Raw genomic sequence first — 19,810 nt, 5'->3', positions numbered from 1 at the left:
TATGTTTGTCCGGACTGTGTCCACGGACATATGAATCAGGATGGAAATGTGAAATTTCCTGAGATTTCGTAAATTACGGGAATTTTCAATTCAATGTGGATATTCGCTATCGAATTGGACTGATTCGTGTATTAATATCGAATTCAAGAATTTATTCCCTGAATTTTCCTAACTTTTAGTCATTGTATTTCATGACTGAATGGAAATTTAATACGGAAAACCCTTTTGGGTTGAGAAGTTGATAGGTAAAATTTCTATATTTCAATTGACGACATGAAACAATAGAAGAAAAGAATAGTGAAATAATAATTTTAAAAAATCCATTCCGAAACAAATTGATAATTTAGCACATATTCTTCCGAATGGTTATTTTACGCATCATTTCCTTGTATCATGTGCACTTCATTGTTTATTTCATTTTATTAAATTGAATGAGATTTCTTTTTAACGAATTCTGTCAGATTTTCAATTTAGTTGAATGTTATCATCGTCACTATTCTTTTTATTCCTTTCTTCTACACCCGATTGTCTTCTTTAGAGTTCTATCTCTCCCCTCAGCCCTACCATAAAATACTAACAGCTTAAAATACTAGTAAAATACTGATAGAAAGCAGAAAGCTCACTTTCAGGGAAATTCATGAATTATTTTAAATTTCCAAATGAATCAAAATAACGATTGTTGCTATCCCCTTGATCTTCAAACTCGGTCAAAAGGACATCCAAACAAATTTTTGAATCCATCATTCAATCAATTCAGAAAATTTTTTTAGTATTCGTGGGACACCCGGTTTTTGAAAAAATTCGAAAATTAAAAAACCTAATCGATGAAGTAAAATTTAATTAATGGCGATCGATAGGGCTCAACAATACCTAAATTTGAGAAGAAAAGATTCAATTCCATCCATTCATTAGCGAACAATTGAAGAAAAACTTTGTTACATGCACCCAAATGTACGGACGAGATCTAGAAATTGCATTTTCGGAGTTTTTGGATCATAATGAGCCGATATACCACAAAAAATCCAAAACTTGAATTTGAACGATTCCAAAGCTTCCATTCGAAACCAAAAAATGCCATTAAACACCCATTTTCTTTTGAAATGTGAGTTATTCTTCAATGAATAAAATTTGGTGTACGTTTTTTTCAGTTTTCAATCAATATCTGGGAATCTAAGGGAGATAGCAAAATTTTTGTTACAACCTTTTTTGTGGAGCCGATTGAGTGGTACAATAAATGTAATTACAAAAATTTCGCTATCTCCCTTAGATTTGGAGATATTCCTCAAAAACTCAACTGGGAGATGAGTCGACTTATCTCCGTTTACCACTTCACTACTGAAATGTGTGTTATTCTTCAAAGAATAAAATTTGGTGTCCCGTTTTTTTCAGTTTTCAATAGATCACGAGAAAATCACTATCGGGCTCAGCTGATTGATGTTTGAGGGAGCACGGACCGTGTGGATGAATATCCTACGAAATTTTCCTCCATCCCCCAAAACACTACAGCCCCCTACAACGACAGTTGCAGAATCATTTTATCATTCCTCCTCATCACGTTGAATGTGGAACAAGGGGCGAAATGAGACGGCTAGCTTCTGATGTTTGAGCGTATCATTCGAATTGACAAGAGCTTCTGACAAACCACCCACACACTGACGTAACCGCGCATCGTGAAAGATCGATTCTGAGTCTGGGTCAGTCGAGGGCGTTCAACCCCACAGCGTTGCAGCCCGGGAGAAACGACTAAAACCCGAAGTCGCTGCTTGGGGGGGAAATATTCGGGCGCTGGGGAAAGCTCTTCTCCGTGGTACACTCCCTCTTCGAGGGGCTGTAGTATGCATACAGCATCAATAGCTTTCCTGCGGCCATGCAGTCCAACGGAAACGTTCAGCGAGAAAATTCTGGGATAGATATTTCGGGTTTGAATGAAAATCACGAATTTTTTGGACACACTGGGTGAAAAAATTTGATGTGCAGAACAGATTTACTTGAGGGAAATTACCCCCTTGATTCAAGAAAATTTAATATCCTTCACAAAAATTAAATTTTTGTCGTAGTCATCAGAAATATCCGTAGAAGAATTAGAACTGTTGACAAGAAAAAATATAATCTATTGTACGACAATCATTTGATCTGAGAGAGCTCCGTAGGTTTGCACCATAGAAAGAATACATTAACGAGGAAAGAATATTTTTTTCCAACAAAATTATTTAGTTTTGCCAATAACACAGTTTGCAGCAAGAAAATTGTAGTTTCCTCTTGAACTTATCATTTGTTCCATGGAAATTATAAGTGTTTATTGGATAAAGTATGCACTACTCAATAACATTCACTTGATGAAACTGGAGCCTCATATAATTCTCTGTAGAACGAATGGATTTACTTGAAAGGTATATAAATGTCTCACGAGAATAATTATTACTACGAAAATTACCATGATCTCGTGGAAACTTTATTTTTTGTCCACAAGTAAATTGATTTAAGGGGAAACGGAACCCCTGCGTTTATATGAATCTTTAGAATTGTGTTTTCTCCTGCAATTATTATTATTTATTCATTAAACTACTTCATTGACTCAACAATGCGATAATCGAGTCGATAAAGTAATTTCATGGATAGAAATTAATAATTTTAGGAGAAAACAATTCGAAGATTTGATGTAGACAAAGGGGTTCCGTCTCCCCTTAACGCGACAAAAGATGTCTTCAGGGAACATAATTTTTCGGCATAACTAATTGTTTCCCTCAGTGCATTATGCGTAGATTAAATAAATTCTCTTTTGCATTCTTATTCTACGATTTGTAGAGGTATTTTTTCGGTTTTTGTTTGGGTAATTGGGAGGGAGAATTTTTTATTGACATTAAGTGGGGATAGGACAGACATAGGGTGTCCCTATTTGCCCTCATGCGGCTCAAAAATGTAGAATTTCATTGAATTTTCAGCTATAATACCCCAAAACCTTCAAAATTATCGGATATATCCCTCATGTTTCGTTGCACAGCAACGAGAGGGATCAGTTTTGCAGATTAAAATCCCGAGCGCACAGCGCGGGGGAAATAATTTCCCTGCAGCCGGGGAAATTATCAGTGTGAAACGCGTCACGTGACCCCGAATACTGCACTCTGATTGGTCAAAATCAGAATTGAGGAAATTGTCATCGAAATTTGAAATTTTTATTTTTTTCTAACAGTGTAGTCTACACAGAGAAATTCTGTAGAAAAAATCTGATGCTATTTCGGGAAAAAGAGCGCAAAGCGGCGGCCAGAGAAATTTTTCTGAGTAGCACGTGAATTTCTCCCGAATTCCTGATTCCTTGAAATATTCCCGGGAATATTTATAGGAATTCCTGATTCCTATTAACAGTACTAGAACTTTGCATAGCCGGTGGATTGGGATTTTTTCCAGTATCAGGAATAGAATTTTTCTAAAAATTTCTCTCCGAGCACTTCATGTATTGATCAGGTTTGAATGAATTATCGAATACAACAGAAATAGCTTTTACTGTCTGTTATTTGTTACCCCTTCTTAAAAAATACGAACTATACTGAAGATTGCAAAGACAAAATTCTGGGAGAGAATCTTAGTTTGAAATTCCCCGGATTTTTTTAAAAATAAAATTTAATCCCAAGATTAAATCAGTGTTAATTCAAATGAGGCTCCAGGATAAATAAAAAATTATTCTTCGGGTCAAATATTGAAAAATTATGACCCCTACAATATAACTGCCCCGAGGATAAATTTTACCCCGGGGTTTATTTCAGTAGCGAAACGGTAAACCGGGTTAAGTCGATTTTGACTTTTGGCCATTTTTTGACAAATATCTCGGAATCTAAGAGAGATAGCAAAATTTTGCTCATTACCTTTTTTATAACCCTCAGTTGGCTCTACAAAAAAGGTCATGACAAAAAAATTTCTATCTCTTTTAGATTCCCAGATATTCGTCAAAAACTGGCCAATAGTCAAAATCGACTTGACCCGGTTTACCGCTTCGCTACTGATTTGGATAACAGAAAAAAAAATTATACTCAATGCTTAAAATGTTTGCAATAGATAGTTCCATCCGCATGTTAAATTTCGACCGCTTCATCCCCCCAAGTTTTTCCCCCCACAACCCCTATTTCGAGATACGTCATGATATGACGATCGACAGATATTAATAGGAAATACGATTGAGGGCGTTAAAAAAATGGAGTGGAAGCTAGCCGAAAATTCGTTTGCCGAAAATAGGAAAGCAGTGGTTCTCACGCTCGACCGAGTTTCCACCCTTGGAAGATGATTTAGCAGATTATTAAAGGCCGACAAAACTTGACAAAACTAATATCTATTAGCGTATTGAGTGCAAGACAATTAACAATTAACCATTTGTTTATTGTAGTTAATAATAATATGTGGATTTTGGGATTTTGGGGTTCTAGAGGTGACAAAACTCTGAAATTGCGAGGGTACCTTCAGAGGACCCCCACAGACTTTTGTCACCCCACAAATGTCAAAAAAAATANAAAAAAGCCCCGAAAATGTCACATCTTCCGCTTTAACCTGGCCGGTCCTACAGGACGCGAGAGGTGAACGATCGGCAGGGCGGAACGTGACCTTTTGCACGAAGGATAATGCCAGGAGGAGGCAAATGTGGTGGCGGCTGGATGACGGGATTTAGAGGGTGGTGGCCGCGTACGTGTACCAACCCTCCCTGTGGCAACACTGCTGCCACCACTGGGAGGGGTTTGTGCCAGTGGTGGTCGCTTGCGTTCCATGCACCCTCGTGAAAACTAATGTTCCTTCCCCTACCATGGTAAACCCCCATTACCATTCAATCCATTTTTCACCTTGATGTCACTGCGTTCCGTCTCCCCCTGTATTTCTCGGATTCTCAACGGCTCGGGGCTTTGAATTCTGTCAAAATAATTTGAGTGCTGGCTGGATTTTTTCATTATTCCTACATGGAGGGACTAATTTGTCGGAAACTACCCCTGAATTTGAGTTGCAGATGGATTCTCTGGATGTTTTATTAAAATTTCGACGGGAATTGCAATGAGGCACAGTTGCAATGTTTCGAGTACAAGTTTGATGAAATTCGTGCAGGTTTTTGCCGAAAATATTTTGAATAACATTACTCCTGAGATTTACCAAAATTCTTGGCGGCTGTAGAAAAATTTTCATTGCAATTTCGGTGGTTCAAGTGATGTTACAATTCGATGGGACAATCGAAGGGCACAATAAATTGCCATTCAATAAGGGGAGAGTCCGGCAGAATGTGACGTGTCGTGATCTTCTCTAGTTGTCAATATCTTTATTTATAAGTGAAGATATTGACAATGGGAAACGATCTCAACACGTCCCATTTTGCCCGGCCCTCCCGTATAAAGTAAAATTAATGAGAATTAGGAAAACAGGAGAATATTAGGAGAATTCAATTAATAGATAAATTAGACAAATTGAATTGTCAATGTTTACATTCAATTAAAAAACCCAGTAATTTAGCAATTTTCCACTGAAATTTCGCGGTGGAAAACTCATAAGTTATATTGAGAAAATCAAAGGATGAAATTCTTTTTTAATTATTCAGTAAGATTAATGAGAATTTAAAAAATTCAGCCCAATCCGATAGTAAATGTTCATATTCGAATGAAAATCTTGATTTGGTTCCTTATGGATTGATTAGTTGGTAAATAGCAATTTTAAGATAATTTTCATTCCTTTTTCGTGCTGTTTGATGGTGATAATTGTGCAATAGTTTTTAATTGAAATGTAATGCCTGGTTTCTTGATACAGAATAAAACATGCATCTGAGGAGCGCCTTGAGCGTTCGGAACGTCGTGCAATTTGTTGAGTGAATAATTGAGATCATTTCGAGTGCTGCTGACCGAAATGTGGCCTAAAACCACTTCCAACAATTGAAAATTCCGATAATTTGAGAGATTTCACGAAATTTCGAAATTAAAAAATCATAATTTTACGAAAAAATTGAAAGAAACTGAATTTCCGTTTGAAGATTCATCAAAATTAGAATAAATTCGGAATGGTCAGGTGAATCTATCCATGAATGTTTAATTCACAGAAAAACCACCTCGATTAAAAACTGACAATTTATTTTCAATTCAAAATTCAAGTAATCTATTAAATTGGTGTCTAATCACTACTTTAAAATTATGAATTCATCAAAAACCAAAGCAAATTTTTGGTTGCCAAGAGTATTCAAAATTCTAACATTTTAAATGAAAATTGCACAAGAATACTGCCAATTTCATAGATTATTTAATGCGTTCTATTTTCTATTCTTCAAAATAAAAACTTCCCAAAAACCGTTTACCGTTTCATTGCCCATTAAATTAATTGGTGTTGTTTAGTTTGTTTATACTAATGAATTTGAAATTTTCAAGTGATTAACTCATAAAATTTAATTAACTGGAAAACAAGATTAATAAGATACTGAAAAATTGTTTAATTCAAATCCTTATCACAGCTTAAGAATTATGAATTCACCAAAATTCACCGAAACTATACTAATTACATGCTACAATTGCAACAAATGAAAATAGCCCAAGAATTTTGCAAATTCCCTAGAAAATTCGATGCATTCAATTTTATATTGTTCAAAATAAAAACAGCAGGGTTACCTTACGACCTCAGCACTTGCTGAAAATGAATACTTTAGCAAGAAGTATTCTCAGCAATGCGCTATCATGTCGTGACGGTGTAGGCTAATCGATAAGGGGGTTGGAGTTCGATTGGTTATAGTTAGGTAGCGAATCAACCCTTAAGCAATTCCCCTGACGCCAATCTGTCCCAACACAAATACCATTTATCATTCTTCAAATTTGTTGAATCGATGATGGAACAACTGACACTTCGTTGTTCTATTTCCCCATCATCAATAGAATTGTTTGCAGTAACTATTAGGTAACTCCTTAATGAAGGGAATATTACACTGGGAAACTCTCAACTTCCACTTTGAGTGAGAAGTTAGGACTGTAATTAAATGCAAGAGTTCATTGGGTCGTTTACCCAGAAATTTCGATTTCCTTAACTTTGTTATGGAACTAGTAGTTTTCCAGCAGTTGCAGTCGACCCTCAGTGGGGTGTTTGATGATAAAGCGGGAGTACTACCGTCACACAATACTGTCGAGCTCGGATGGTAACCCTGAGGGCTATGAACATCAGCTGATCTATTTCACACGAGAGAGAGTAGAATGTACCTCAAATGAAACGAGAGGTATCTCTATTTTCAACGAATTACGAATTTACATTTAGAATTGAACAAGTTGATATCTCCATTCTTTCAAACGTTAGAGTGCGTACGAAAAATGAGAATACATCGTATTGTTAAATCGTTTTGGTCGATTGAAATAGACGACATCGATGAAGCTGAAACTAGCAGAATATTCGTCAGCGGAAAATTCAATTTAGGGGATATTCAAGTGTAGGAGAGTCAAATAATCATATGTAAAAAGGTTTTTTAAGTGCGAGAGAGCTTCTATATTACTTTAAAACATTTGTACACCCCTAGATTTGTCTGAGATAAATCTTCTGCCGAATCTTTCGCTAGTTTCAGCTTCATAAGACATCGAGATGAATATTTCGAAAAAATAGAATTGAAATCGGTTGAGTTTTTTTCTAGATATTCAAGAAAATAGATTTATATATAAAGTCCAATATATCCTAAACTAACCATCTAATTCAGCCCATCTCCAAGACGAAGCACTGTAGTGATACGAGGGATTTTCATGCCCAATTTGAAGTTAATATGTCGATATTCCGAATAGTACGAACAACCATTTCGAGCGAAAAACCGAACAAGTGCATATCTTGATCAATTGCGATAGGGAACATTCTTACGAATATTTTGAAAAAAAAAAAGATTGAAATCAGTTGGACAGCTTCCGAAATATTTGTGAAAAAGCGATTTAAAAACAAATGACGATTTCTCTAAAATAGAGAAAAACAAGCTTTTGAAAAATTTGAAAATTTTTGAAATTCGACTTTCTAAAAGTTGTAAAACTTCGTATTTTTCACATTTCATTTTACATAATTTCCAGGCAAAATTCGAAAATCTAAAAATAGAACCGTTTCAATGCTTCCATTATAGGAAGTAAAAGTAGACGAAATTGATTATCAGGTATTATTTACCGTGTTCGTGGGCCCTGAGACCCAAAAATTGTCGTCGACATCTCAAAATAAATATTCAGGTCAAAATTCAGGTCAAAAAAGCATAGTAAAACAGCTTTTTAAATCGTTAATATCTCTGAATCCAATGACCCGATTATACGAGTGAATTTTTATTCACAGGCTGAAAAACAAATGTTCAAAATGAAATAAAAATTGTTGAAATCGTGTCAGCCAATCTCGAGATATTAATGATTGAAACCTATCAACTTTCAATTGGAAATTTTGATGACTCACCGGACGTTGAAATCCTCATCAGGACGTTGAGATGTTCTCCAATGTCTCCAAAAGCTCATCTCCATGAAGATCACTTGCACTAAGAATTTTCATAATTAAATACCGCACAAACGTGACTGAACCTGCCATCTTACGTATTCATACACACGTCGACAAAGAAATTCCCGAGAGCATTTAATCACTGGATTAATAAAAAACCACTTCATCACAATTCACAACACTAACATTCCAGTAAAATCCTGTGTCCACTATTTTCACTCATCGACTAGTGTTATCACGTTTTTAATTGATTAGAGAGTCACTGAATCCATCAAAACTGTTCAAACACTGGATTTATTGTCCAGAATTGCCTCCAGGCGTCATCTTATGGCGTCACAAGTACGTCGGTCACATGGAGACTCCAATTTCACCACTCGAGACATTGATATCTTTTTAAAACTCGTAATTTATCGAAATATTCAACCATTTCCTCGTACGATTGTAGCTGTCCATTATTATTAATTGATTATTTGATTGTTATTAATTATTTTGACGATTTTACCATTAATTTCTTCGAAAAGTAACTCCGTCAGGATAGCCTCTTTGAATGTGCGCCGAGATATTGCGCAGACGTTTTCATTATTTTCTTCGTGCATTCTTGTTTTTATGTTCAAACACCCGTAATTCATCACAATATTCGCAGATTTGATGATCCAATTATTGTTGTCCCTTATTAACAACTAATTACTGCATTTTTAAGAATTATTTTGATGATTTTTGCTTTGATTTCGAGAAAAATCCGGAGACGAACGCCAAAAAGTCGAGTAGTCGGCCATTTTTGATATGCGCGGAGATATTGCGCAGAGGTTTTCCCATTGTCTCTTGGTAATTTTGGTTTTTACGTTTCAGCACTCTCAATTCATCAGAATCATTGTAGATTTCATGATGGAATTATTATGGGGCCTTGTTATCAACTATTAATTGCATTTTTAATAATTATTTTGATGGTTTTACCCGTAATTTCGCCTAAAATCCGGTGACGAACGCCGAACTCTCGAGCCTTGTCAGCCATCTTTGATATGCGCAGAGACGTTGCGCAGAGGTCTTTCCCATTTTCTCTTGGTAATTTTTGTTTTTACGTTTCAACACTCTTAATTCATCAGAATAATTGTAGATTTCATGACTAAATCATCGTTGTCCCTTATTATGAACTAATTATAGCATTTTAAAAAATTATTTTGATGATTTTACCTCTGATTTCGTCTAAAACACAGAGACGAACGCCAAAAAAATAGAGAACGGCGGTCATTTTGGATGCGCAGTGCCGATGCGCAGAGGTTTTTCTGCTCAACCAAAGAAATTTGAAAAAATTCTCCACTTGTAATGAACTTAAAACTCAATAAGAAGCTAGAAGAACGATACATCATTTTTAAAAAAATTGTTTCATCATCAATTAAAATAGTAGAGGAATATAAAGTTTTTTCTCAGCAAATGTATTGAATTTCTGTCAGTTTTTTGCACCAAGTCTGTTATAAATTATGCATAAGTATTTTCCAATAAATATTTTTTGATAAAAAAAAGTTCATAAAGACTGATTTATCTACATAACTAATTCTGTAGGGATTTTTTCTGTAAGAACTCTCGGGAATGAATTTTCCAAGCTCTTTTTCTTCAATTTTATTATGAGAAACAAATAAAAATACAGCGGAAAGCGCTTGGAAAATGTTAGCCCAAGAATTAACAAATTGACCGCATGTTTCAAAAAAAATACTTCAACAACTATCGAATCCATGCAATTTATTTAGAAAAAAAATCAGTTATTGAATCAGTTCTAAATAAATTATAAAATCAACGAAAAGCACCAATCAGCAGATAATTCCGAGGCACGCAATTCACCATCATCAAAGGTAATTGAAGAAAAAGCCAAAAAATTACTATCAATTTCTTTTATTACGATTTCACGAGATTCACCCCCTCTGCGTCATTAAAATTCCTTGAGAAATTAACTTGTTTCCATTTTTTTGTTCATTTTCTCATTTTTTACAAAATACAAATTATACCCCCAATGGCAAAATACATCTACACTAAAAATTTCGAAAGATCGTATCATTCCATTCGCTCCACCTAAAACCCCCATTCCCTCCTCCGCTTACAAAAATCATAACAATAACGAAGAACACCCCGACAAAATTGCAGTTTACCAGATTGTGACTAAAAATTTGAATGCAATTTCCAGTGAAATTCATTAGGAACAACATGTGACACGTGCTTGACAAGTGATTCGAATTAAATTCCACATATCTTGTTCAGTATTTCCACTCTCGTATCAGTATTACCATTTCATTCCGGATAATGCGAGCTGTGATACTCCTCCTAAAAGGATAAAATGGGCAGTTATCACTGACTTGTTCTCCCAATTTATAAAAGAATATTCGCATTTGTACACGTTGATTCGTTTCAGCTGAATAATAAACTATTGAGTCTTCATGAGGTATTGTTGTTTCTATTGGTCTATTTTTTTTATCGGAGCTGTGGTCACCAAAACTCTCCCCAATCCTCTGGAACAGTGAATTCTCTCAATAAATAACATTCCACAAAACATTCGTGAGAGCCTGAGCATGACCACAACAGTGTAATTGTGTAGGTTTTGTTTTATTATCCTGTAACAAAATATAAATATTCGGTATGTAATCTGTATCACATGCTTGGCATCATCGTAAATTTAATAATACCCTATCAAGAGGCCTCCAGTTAACGCGCTGTTTATGAGTCTATCATGAATACATGTAAATCAATCGTCTCTATTTATGCCAATCAACAAATAAATCGTTCATTAAAACCGCACCGTCATTCTCGTTGCTTTCCAATTATTCATGTGGTATTTTAAAATGTTTTAGTTCCTTTAACGTCTAGGATTACAGGGACAGTCACAAAAATATTCTCGAGTTTATCCACAATGTCCTACTCCCCCTGTTTTTTTTAAATTAAATTGTTCTTTTTATTCACTGTTTTCGATTTTTCGATTATCATCAGCTTCACGTTCTAATTTTCCAGCTGGATCGCGGCTTTTACGTCACTGCGGTTTTAAATGAGTAAGAAAATGCTACTTTTTAAATTTTCATATCCATTTTTCATTGATTCATTGTTATATTCTCGTAGTTCATCGTTTTCCCACTGCCTTTTCTCATTATTTATATATAGTACATGTGTTCTTCAGCAGCAGATCTCTGAACATTTAATTCTCCACTCCCTACAGTTTCAATTAGTTCAAGCGTCATAACTAGATATATATCTACATATATATTTATATATTTATATGCCTAAAATTATGGCTTCAGTCCCTAGGTAATCTGACGTGTTCTCTCCCTCATTTTTCATTCATTCATTCGTTCATTTTCAATTCCCCTTTCACTCTTCCTCCTCTAGGTCATTATTACGAGACTCTTCGTATTCTTCTCCCCTTGACTCGAATTTTATTCCAATAAAAATCTTAGTTTCAAAGGAGGAAGAGCCAAAGTCGGTGACAGTCAACGTTAACTTAAGCCTGACATGTTAGGTAAAAAAAAGCTCGCACGTTAAGCACAATAATTAGGTATACAGCTGTTTTCTTTTTCTAAAAGGAAACCCGTTTCCAACTTTTCGTGTTGTTACTCTAGAGGTCGTCCAGCTATATTTATCTGTATCACTCAACATTCTTCTTTCACAATATGTTAAATTCATAAATATCTTAACAAGCGTACGACTTCAAATATACATAAACTATGGTATTAACAAATTCTTTAGGAGCCTCAATATATCACTTCGTAGACAGTGGCCTTCTTATCACCAGATCCAGTCACTATGAATTTGTCGTCTGTGGAGATGTCACAACTCAGGACTGAAGACGACTCCTTTGACTGTAGAAAGAAAAACAGCAATAAGTTTCGTTGACAGTAAATGCAAGTGTTTTTGAAATTGAAGTGGTCTGGATTTAATTTGTAATTTGAGCTTAATTTTTTAAGATCAAATCAGTAGCGAAGTGGGAAGAGAGTTTAAGTCGACTTATCTCCCAGTTGAGTTTTTGACGAATATTTCCGAATTTAAGGGAGATAGAAATTTTTGTAATTACATTTGTTGTAGCTATCAATCGGCTCTACGAAAAAGGTTATCACAATCGCTCTTTCATTTGAGTCCAAAAAAACATTCATATCTTGTCTGACATCGCTGCTACAAACTCGGGTCTACAACTCGGGCTTTTAATTAAAGGCCCATCGGGATTAGGACGTTAGATTGAAGAATTTTGTGCCTCGGTATCGTGAGGACATTGATGTTGTAGATTATTTACGAGGCCTCGCCCACAACATTAAATTATGACTATTATGAAGCTAGTATTCGGTTTCGATTCTGGGAAACTTACTGAGTTTGATAAATCTGTCTTATTAAAATTTTGAAAGAATGAATAAATAAAGGTTAAGGATGTTCGACACCCTTTTAGCCAAAATTGACGTTGTTTTCATTTTTCTGGCAAATTATCGATGGGAGTGACGTGAAAAAATATAACGATTTTGTGGTTTGTCATTCTTTAATGGCTCACGAAGTTGCGTAGTGGTGCGATAATTTTCATGCGTTTTTTCTACAGTTTTGTGATTCTTTTTAAAAGTTTAGAGAAAACGCAGGAAAATGTTCGCACCACCTTAAAATTTCGTCAGTCATTAAATAATGACAAAACGCAAAAACGTTATATTTTTTNCGTGAATTTTGGCAGAAAGAGTGGAGAACATCCTTAAAATGCACAATGCATTTGATGGTTTATTCTTCTTTTGTGTTGTGTGCTGAATTGTATGTGTTGAATTGCCTGTGTGTTGAATTGTTGTGCGTTAAACCGACGTGTTGAAATGTTTTTGTGTTAAAGTAGCTCTACCCCTACGGCTGGAGTCATTCAGTCTATTTCACAAAAAATACATTCTAAAAATCAGTATTTCTAGCTCTAAATGATTAAAATAAATCATAGAGCTCATCAGCATAAGTATTATGTTATATCAATTTTTTTAAAATAAAGTACACATAAGCAGTTTTTCAATTGACTAGCTTGCAAATAACTGTTAAACAGTCATGGAACCTTCCCTCATAAAAAAATCCCGCAATACCTGGAATATCGAAGCTCCATAAGGCGTGCGCCAGGCATTAAGCAGATTGTCCTTGCCAGTGGAGACGAACCACTTTCCGCACGAAGCGAATCGCAACGACAGAACACAGGACTCATGAAGATGTAGCTGATACTTATCAGGCTTAGTAGCATGAAGAACCTCGACATTGGAGTTCTCCATGCCCACGGCAAGCCACTCGCCAGTGGGGCAGTACCCGAGCGAGAAGATCTGTGAGCTGAAGTCGTGCTGCTGTAGCTGCCTTCCCTCCCTGAGATCCCAGGACCTAACGGTGTTGTCAAGGCCCCCCGTCCACAGTTTGGAGCCGTCAGCAGAGATGTCAATGCAGGATGCACCGTCGGTGTGTCCCTGAAACTGCCTGACGAGCGTCTGATTCTGGAGATCCCAAACGGCGATATTTCCATCGCTGCAGCAGCTGAAGCAAACCTTGGAGTCTGGCGAGATGGCCAGGGCGTAGCAGGCTGGCGCAGCCGATGTCAGTTCTGCCTTGATCCTCGGCGTGGGACTGGCCAGATCCCAGATGCTGAGATTGCTGGCTTCACCACCGACAATCAGAGTTCTACCGTCTGGCAGCAGTTTCACTGATCTTATGTAGTTTTCACGCTGAAGACAGTCCAGCTGAGAGACCGGTTTGGCATTGCCACCTGCACCCTGACCAATGTCCCACACTTTGACACATCCTTTCCCACCAGTGTACACGTACTTCGTGGGGTTGGATATGGTGACAGCGCACACAACCTCACCGTGGGTCAGGGTATTTATCTGACGTGCGTGACGTGGTATCCCGGGACCAATCAGCGCGTCAGGGGGAAAGGGTACTGGTAGCATCTGTCCATCGCTGGCGACATGAAAACTATAAGCACTGCTTAAAATAGAGAAGAAAGAGAATTTATCATTGGAATTGTGAGGGCCAGTTGGTTACAATGGCAGGGTGGGGATTGGTGGATTTTTTATTAGGGAAACGGCCTTAATTTGAGATAGTAATGAACATCAAATCAGTTTGCATTTGAAATATCAGTGGCTTCGTGCTTGAGTCATTGGGGAAAATTTTATGATGATCAGAATTGGAATTTGATGATTGAAAGTATCATTTTATTCTTTGGCCATCTGTATTATTTGAAATGCTCGATTTATTGGAATACTAAATTGTTCATTCAGGGACAGAATTTTGAAATAAATGAGTCATTTCGTCATTGAAAATTCTAATTTGTGGGAAATTCAATGAAAATTGTAAACTTTAGTTTAATCATTCCATGAAATTACTGGACAATTTTAGCGCAATTTGGTAAAAATAAATAAATATTATATTATTATATTTGCTAAATATTCAAATTTCAATTGAGCATACAAGTGAATTGGAAAATTCTCATTTCCTTACTTCAATAAAATTGCGAATGTCATTAAATTGTCAGTGAACCTCGAAATTTAAGGACTTTCTTCCCCCTGAATTAAATTTAATATCACCCCCCTGAAAATGGCTTCTAAACTATCCATGCAATGTCAATTGCAATGGCAAATGTAAATTTCTCTTCGACATAAGGATTGTTGAATTTGTAATGAGGGGAACGTCTTTAATTTGAGATAATAATGAACAATAATTAACTTTGCATTTGAAATGTAAATGGCTTCGTGCTTGACTCATTGGAAAAAATTTCCTGATGATTCGAATTGGAATTTGATGATTGAAAGTATCATTTTATTCTTTGACCATCTATATTATTTGAAATGTTCGATTTATTCGAATATTAAATCGTTCATTCGGGGACAGAATTTTGAAACGAATAAGTCACTCTTGAAGTGAATAAGTTATTTCGTCATTGAAAATACTAAATTTACGAGAAATTCAATGAAAACTGAAAATTTCGGTTCAATCATTCCATGAAATTACTGGAAATCACAAAAATTTACCGCAATTGAGTACTAAATATTCAAATTTCAATTTCAAATCAGCCCCTACATTCATTAAAATTCCCCCAATGACTGCGAATAAATCCTCCCATTACTGATAACAACGATGTAAAAACGTCACTCTCAAAACTCCCCCCACGCAACACCCCAACAAAAGACTAATTAACCTATTTTTAAGAATCAAAGGAACACTTACGGTTTGCCGCCAGGTACTCCAAGTGGCCCAAGTGGTGCTCTCATGGTGCCGTGGGGATCGTAGAGCTGCTGAAGTGGTGGCCTAGCTGGATAACCGTTGAGTGCACCAGGCTGATACGCCAGCATGTCAACGTGAGGTCCGGCTGGTGGATGATGAGGTGGTGGATAGTGGGGATAAGGACCAACAGCTGCTGCCGATGCAGCTGATACCAGAGTTTTACTCGAGCTCGTTGCCTTGAGCCCACCCGATCCTGAACTACTCCCTCCAGCTGATGTCGGTGTCACTGGCTTTGAAATTGGTGTCGTTGGCTTCTCACGTTCCTCCATCTTCTTGGCTGATGGTGTACTGGCATTACTACTTGTTCCACTTCTGGGCGATGGCGGAGGGACTTCCTTCTTCAGTTGTCCACCCATTGGACCTACTGATGACGAACCCATTTTGTCTAGTCCATTTTCTCTTGGAGATGAGGTACCATTCGCTGCTGGACTCGTTGCCTCCTCACTGGCATCATCGACCACTAGGTCTTGATCACTCTTTTCGCCATCGCTTTGCTGTAAAAATATTTTTAAATAAAAATACAATTGCATTTTTTAATAAATGAGTAAAGTTATTGTTGCACGTAAATTAGCAATTTGATTCCCAATGGGTTCTCTTTTTTTCAAATTCTTTTTTCATTATTCTCTTTTTTTATTTTTTTTTATTTTATTTTTGTATTTCATAATACTATCATCAATTTGAAATCCCATCAAAATTTATCAACTAAAAATATCTATAAGAATGATCCTTGAGGTACCATCATGTCTCTAATGAATTTTAAAATGATCTCGGTAATTATAAAAACTATCAAGTTTATTTATAAAAAAATAAAAATAAAAAAAAATAAAATAAAATAAAAACTTACGTGTCCCAAATCTTTCTCCTGCTCCTTCTTCATCTTCTTGTGAAGCATGTGATCGTGATGCTGCGGGTCTGGAGTACTCCTCGGTCTACTGTACTTCTCTCTCTCCGCCGGTGATATCGAGCTTCTCTGTAAATAGAAAATCCAATTACGAATAAATTCAGCATTTAGTTTTCATCGGTTTTAAATGACATTCTACATTGCTCGAGAAGAGAATAATAACTTGGCAAGTAAATTCTGGCTCGTTTTCGGTAGACCATAAAAGATTTACATGAATATAAGAGCTCGGGAGACGAATCGTGATCCGGTCCATCTATTCTATCGACCCTCACGTTATTCCATTTTACTTTTCTCGCTCCCCACTTCACATTCAGCGAAACGACTTTGCAGACGCTTTTTCCCCTTGGGATTTTGAATTACTTATGCGCTTATTCCTCTTGGAAGTTGGCCGAGGTGATGGCTTTTTTTTCTGGGTGTAATGCGGAGGACAGGATTGAAAGTGAGTTTTTTCATCCAAGTTTTATCGGTTTGGATTTAATCGTTTCAAGACTGTCTTGCAATAGCGTACGGCGAGTCCACGTGGCCATTTAAAGTACTGGTATCACCAAGTTTAGAACTTTTTATAATGAACAATTTGTAATGAGTTGAAGTTATTCGAATATCCCGCACCAACCGACCCCGAAAATATTGGAATAATTTAGTACAACGCATTTATAATCTTCATCATGTTTTTCATTTTTTTAATTGAATAATAATCGCATCTGAACACTTATAATATTATAAATTGAAAAATGTCGGTTGCTAAAATACATTCAGTTGTTTTAAACAAATTTGTATTCTTTTTGTTGCTTGAAGAATGACATAACAATGACGATGTCTATTAATGTGAAGCTGTGTTTTATTTCGCTTGACGTAATGAGGGATGCGACTGTCTTTTTGATGCAATTTCCGCTACACTTTTTGGAAATTTTTGTCACGTAATAGTTTTACTGGAATTTCAGGGAGTTTTGTCACTGACGCTCAAAATTTTATGAAAAATCAGCGGAAACTATGAATTTTAGGTCAATTGTTATTTGAAAATTAATAGAAATAAGAAAAATTGAGGTGAAAGTATTCTTCAATTTTGACGGAATTGAAAATCCAGCGCAATTTGGTACTGAATGTTCAGGTGTTTATGTAAAATTCAAGTGTATTGAGGAATTCTCGTCTTAATATTCAAAAATGTCTCATTGAATTTTCATTGTTTCATTGAATTTTCAGTAAACTCTCAAAATTTTATAATTTTTCTCTCCAAATCAAATTAAATGTGATTCCCCTTAAAATTATCAGTCAACTGTCCATGAGGTTTCAATTTTCTTTTCAATTTTCAATCTTCAGATTTTTCATAAAGCGTTTAGGCCCCTTGAATAACCCCATCATTCATGTTTGAAAATTCGGTAAAGTGAGACAATGCACGACTTTAAATAAATTTTGATTTAATAATTTTTATACCAAACTCCATGATTTATCAGTGCAAACAATAATCTGAATTTAAAAAATGTCGCTCTCCAGCAGAGGTCTAGTGCGTCAAGAATGTGTTGTGGTGGGAGATTTACAGAATTTATCCACGCAGGTCAGATATTATTCAGTCGTGTTCTGGTGTTGTGATGAATCGAGTCTCCGGGGCGAGTGTCGAGTGGTTTATTTGTGTGGTGATTTGGCTTTGCCTCAGGACTGGAAATTATTTAACATCTTTCTGCCGATAAATCCATAAATGCGGAAGCGATTAATTTTGTAATCTTAGATGTGGATTGTAATGGATTGATCACAACATCTATAATGCAATAATGTGTGAGTATATATCCATATGTCCGCAGAGATTTCACTACTATTTAGAGAATTATTGCGAATGTTTCGTTTTTGGAGGAATTGGTTCATCAGAAAAGTTTAGTCATGGTCTCGTAGGATTGTTGGTGTTGTTCAAGTTCTCGTCGGGAGCCGACGCACCGCCACGTCCTCGACGTGACTCCTGGGTTAAAAGCGAAGAGCAGTTGCTTTCACAAATTAGCGATTTCGTGTTGTGGAGGAGAGAAATTAATTCATCTTAATCCAGACCAATTTTCCGGCCAATTTTAAATTCTTTCACATTTTATCATTCCATAATAATCTATACAGTAAACAATAATCAAGAAATTACCAGAAATTTTCAATTTTTGCCCCAAATAGAAGCTTTGCAATCGTTCAAATTAAAGTTTTGGATTTTTTGTTGTCTTCAATTGTTCGCTGATTAATGGACGGAATTGAATCTTGTTGTTTTTCAAATATAGGTATTGTTGAGGCCTAATAATCGCCACTAATTAAAATTTTCAAATTTTTTTGAAATTCGATTGTCCTACGATAACTAAAAAAAAATTTCTGAATTGATTGAATGATGACTTAAAAAATTTGTTTGCATGTCCTTTTGACCGAGTTCGACGATGCAGGCGATAGCAATCATCATTATTTTTATTTATGTGAAAAATTGCAAAAATTTGTATTTCTTGAAAAGTAGAATTTGGGGATATCTTTAAATATCCTGATTTTTTCACGGATTTTCCTGAAAGTGATTTTTTCAAATGTGATGTTTCGAATTCATTCATGCACGCATAACTAAAATTTTTCGATTAACATTTTATCGAAGGGCTGAGGGGCGAGATAGAATCGTAAAAAATTAGTCGTTTAGAAGAAAGGGATAGTAACAATAATGACGATGATAGCATCCAACTAAATTGAAAATCTGACAAAATTAGTTAAAAAGGAATCTTATTAAATTTAATAAAATGAGATAAACAATGAATTATCCATGACAGAAGGAAACGATATGCAAAATAACCATTCGAAAGCATATTGCTAATTCATTATCAAAAATAACTATACTATACGCAATACAAGAACAATTTCTCATTGTTTAGATCAAATAAATAAAGAGGAGTGTTGTATCCCATTACGAAAAATTCTTTCTGTTCAAATAACTATTTTATCGATCAAAATAACTTCATGATCGCCCCCCAATCCCCATACCGGCCAGGAATGAGAACTATCGACAGAGAGATATCCCCAGAGGTACGAACTTTCGGAAGTGGTCGTCTATACCTCACAATCGTCGTTTCCACGGGATTCCCAGAGGGCCGTAAGCCACTGGTCTCGAAATGAATTTTCCTTCCTTTCCCCAATATAATATCCTGAACCTCTCCATCCCCCCCAACAAGGTTACTCGCATCCTGGCACAATTTTCACGATCAATCCTGTCGTCTTTTTGCCCCCCCCCCC

The 19,810-nt window shown here is 36.0% G+C and overlaps 1 protein-coding gene across 3 annotated transcripts in view; it reads right to left on the bottom strand.

Annotated features, from left to right (window-relative positions):
* Positions 1-10,307: 10,307 nt before the first annotated feature.
* Positions 10,308-19,810, bottom strand: part of LOC107037913 (protein groucho) — a 75,122-nt gene continuing 65,619 nt past the window's right edge. For 2 of the 3 annotated variants that reach the window (XM_015256741.1, XM_015256740.1), the window contains exons 8-11: positions 16,526-16,651; positions 15,625-16,175; positions 13,503-14,382; positions 10,308-12,272 (exon numbers count right to left, since the gene is read on the bottom strand). In XM_015256741.1, the coding sequence (XP_015112227.1) occupies positions 12,165-12,272; positions 13,503-14,382; positions 15,625-16,175; positions 16,526-16,651 (1,665 nt within the window). In that variant the 3' untranslated portion in view covers positions 10,308-12,164. The remainder of the gene's footprint in view (positions 12,273-13,502; positions 14,383-15,624; positions 16,176-16,525; positions 16,652-19,810) is intronic. The other variant, XM_015256742.1, reaches the window with a different exon arrangement.

The sequence above is a fragment of the Diachasma alloeum genome, unplaced genomic scaffold (genome assembly GCF_001412515.2).
Source record: "Diachasma alloeum isolate Michigan unplaced genomic scaffold, Dall2.0 Dall_scaffold_00271, whole genome shotgun sequence".
Taxonomy (NCBI): Eukaryota; Metazoa; Arthropoda; class Insecta; order Hymenoptera; family Braconidae; genus Diachasma; species Diachasma alloeum.
This window is presented reverse-complemented; position numbering and strand designations above follow the sequence as displayed.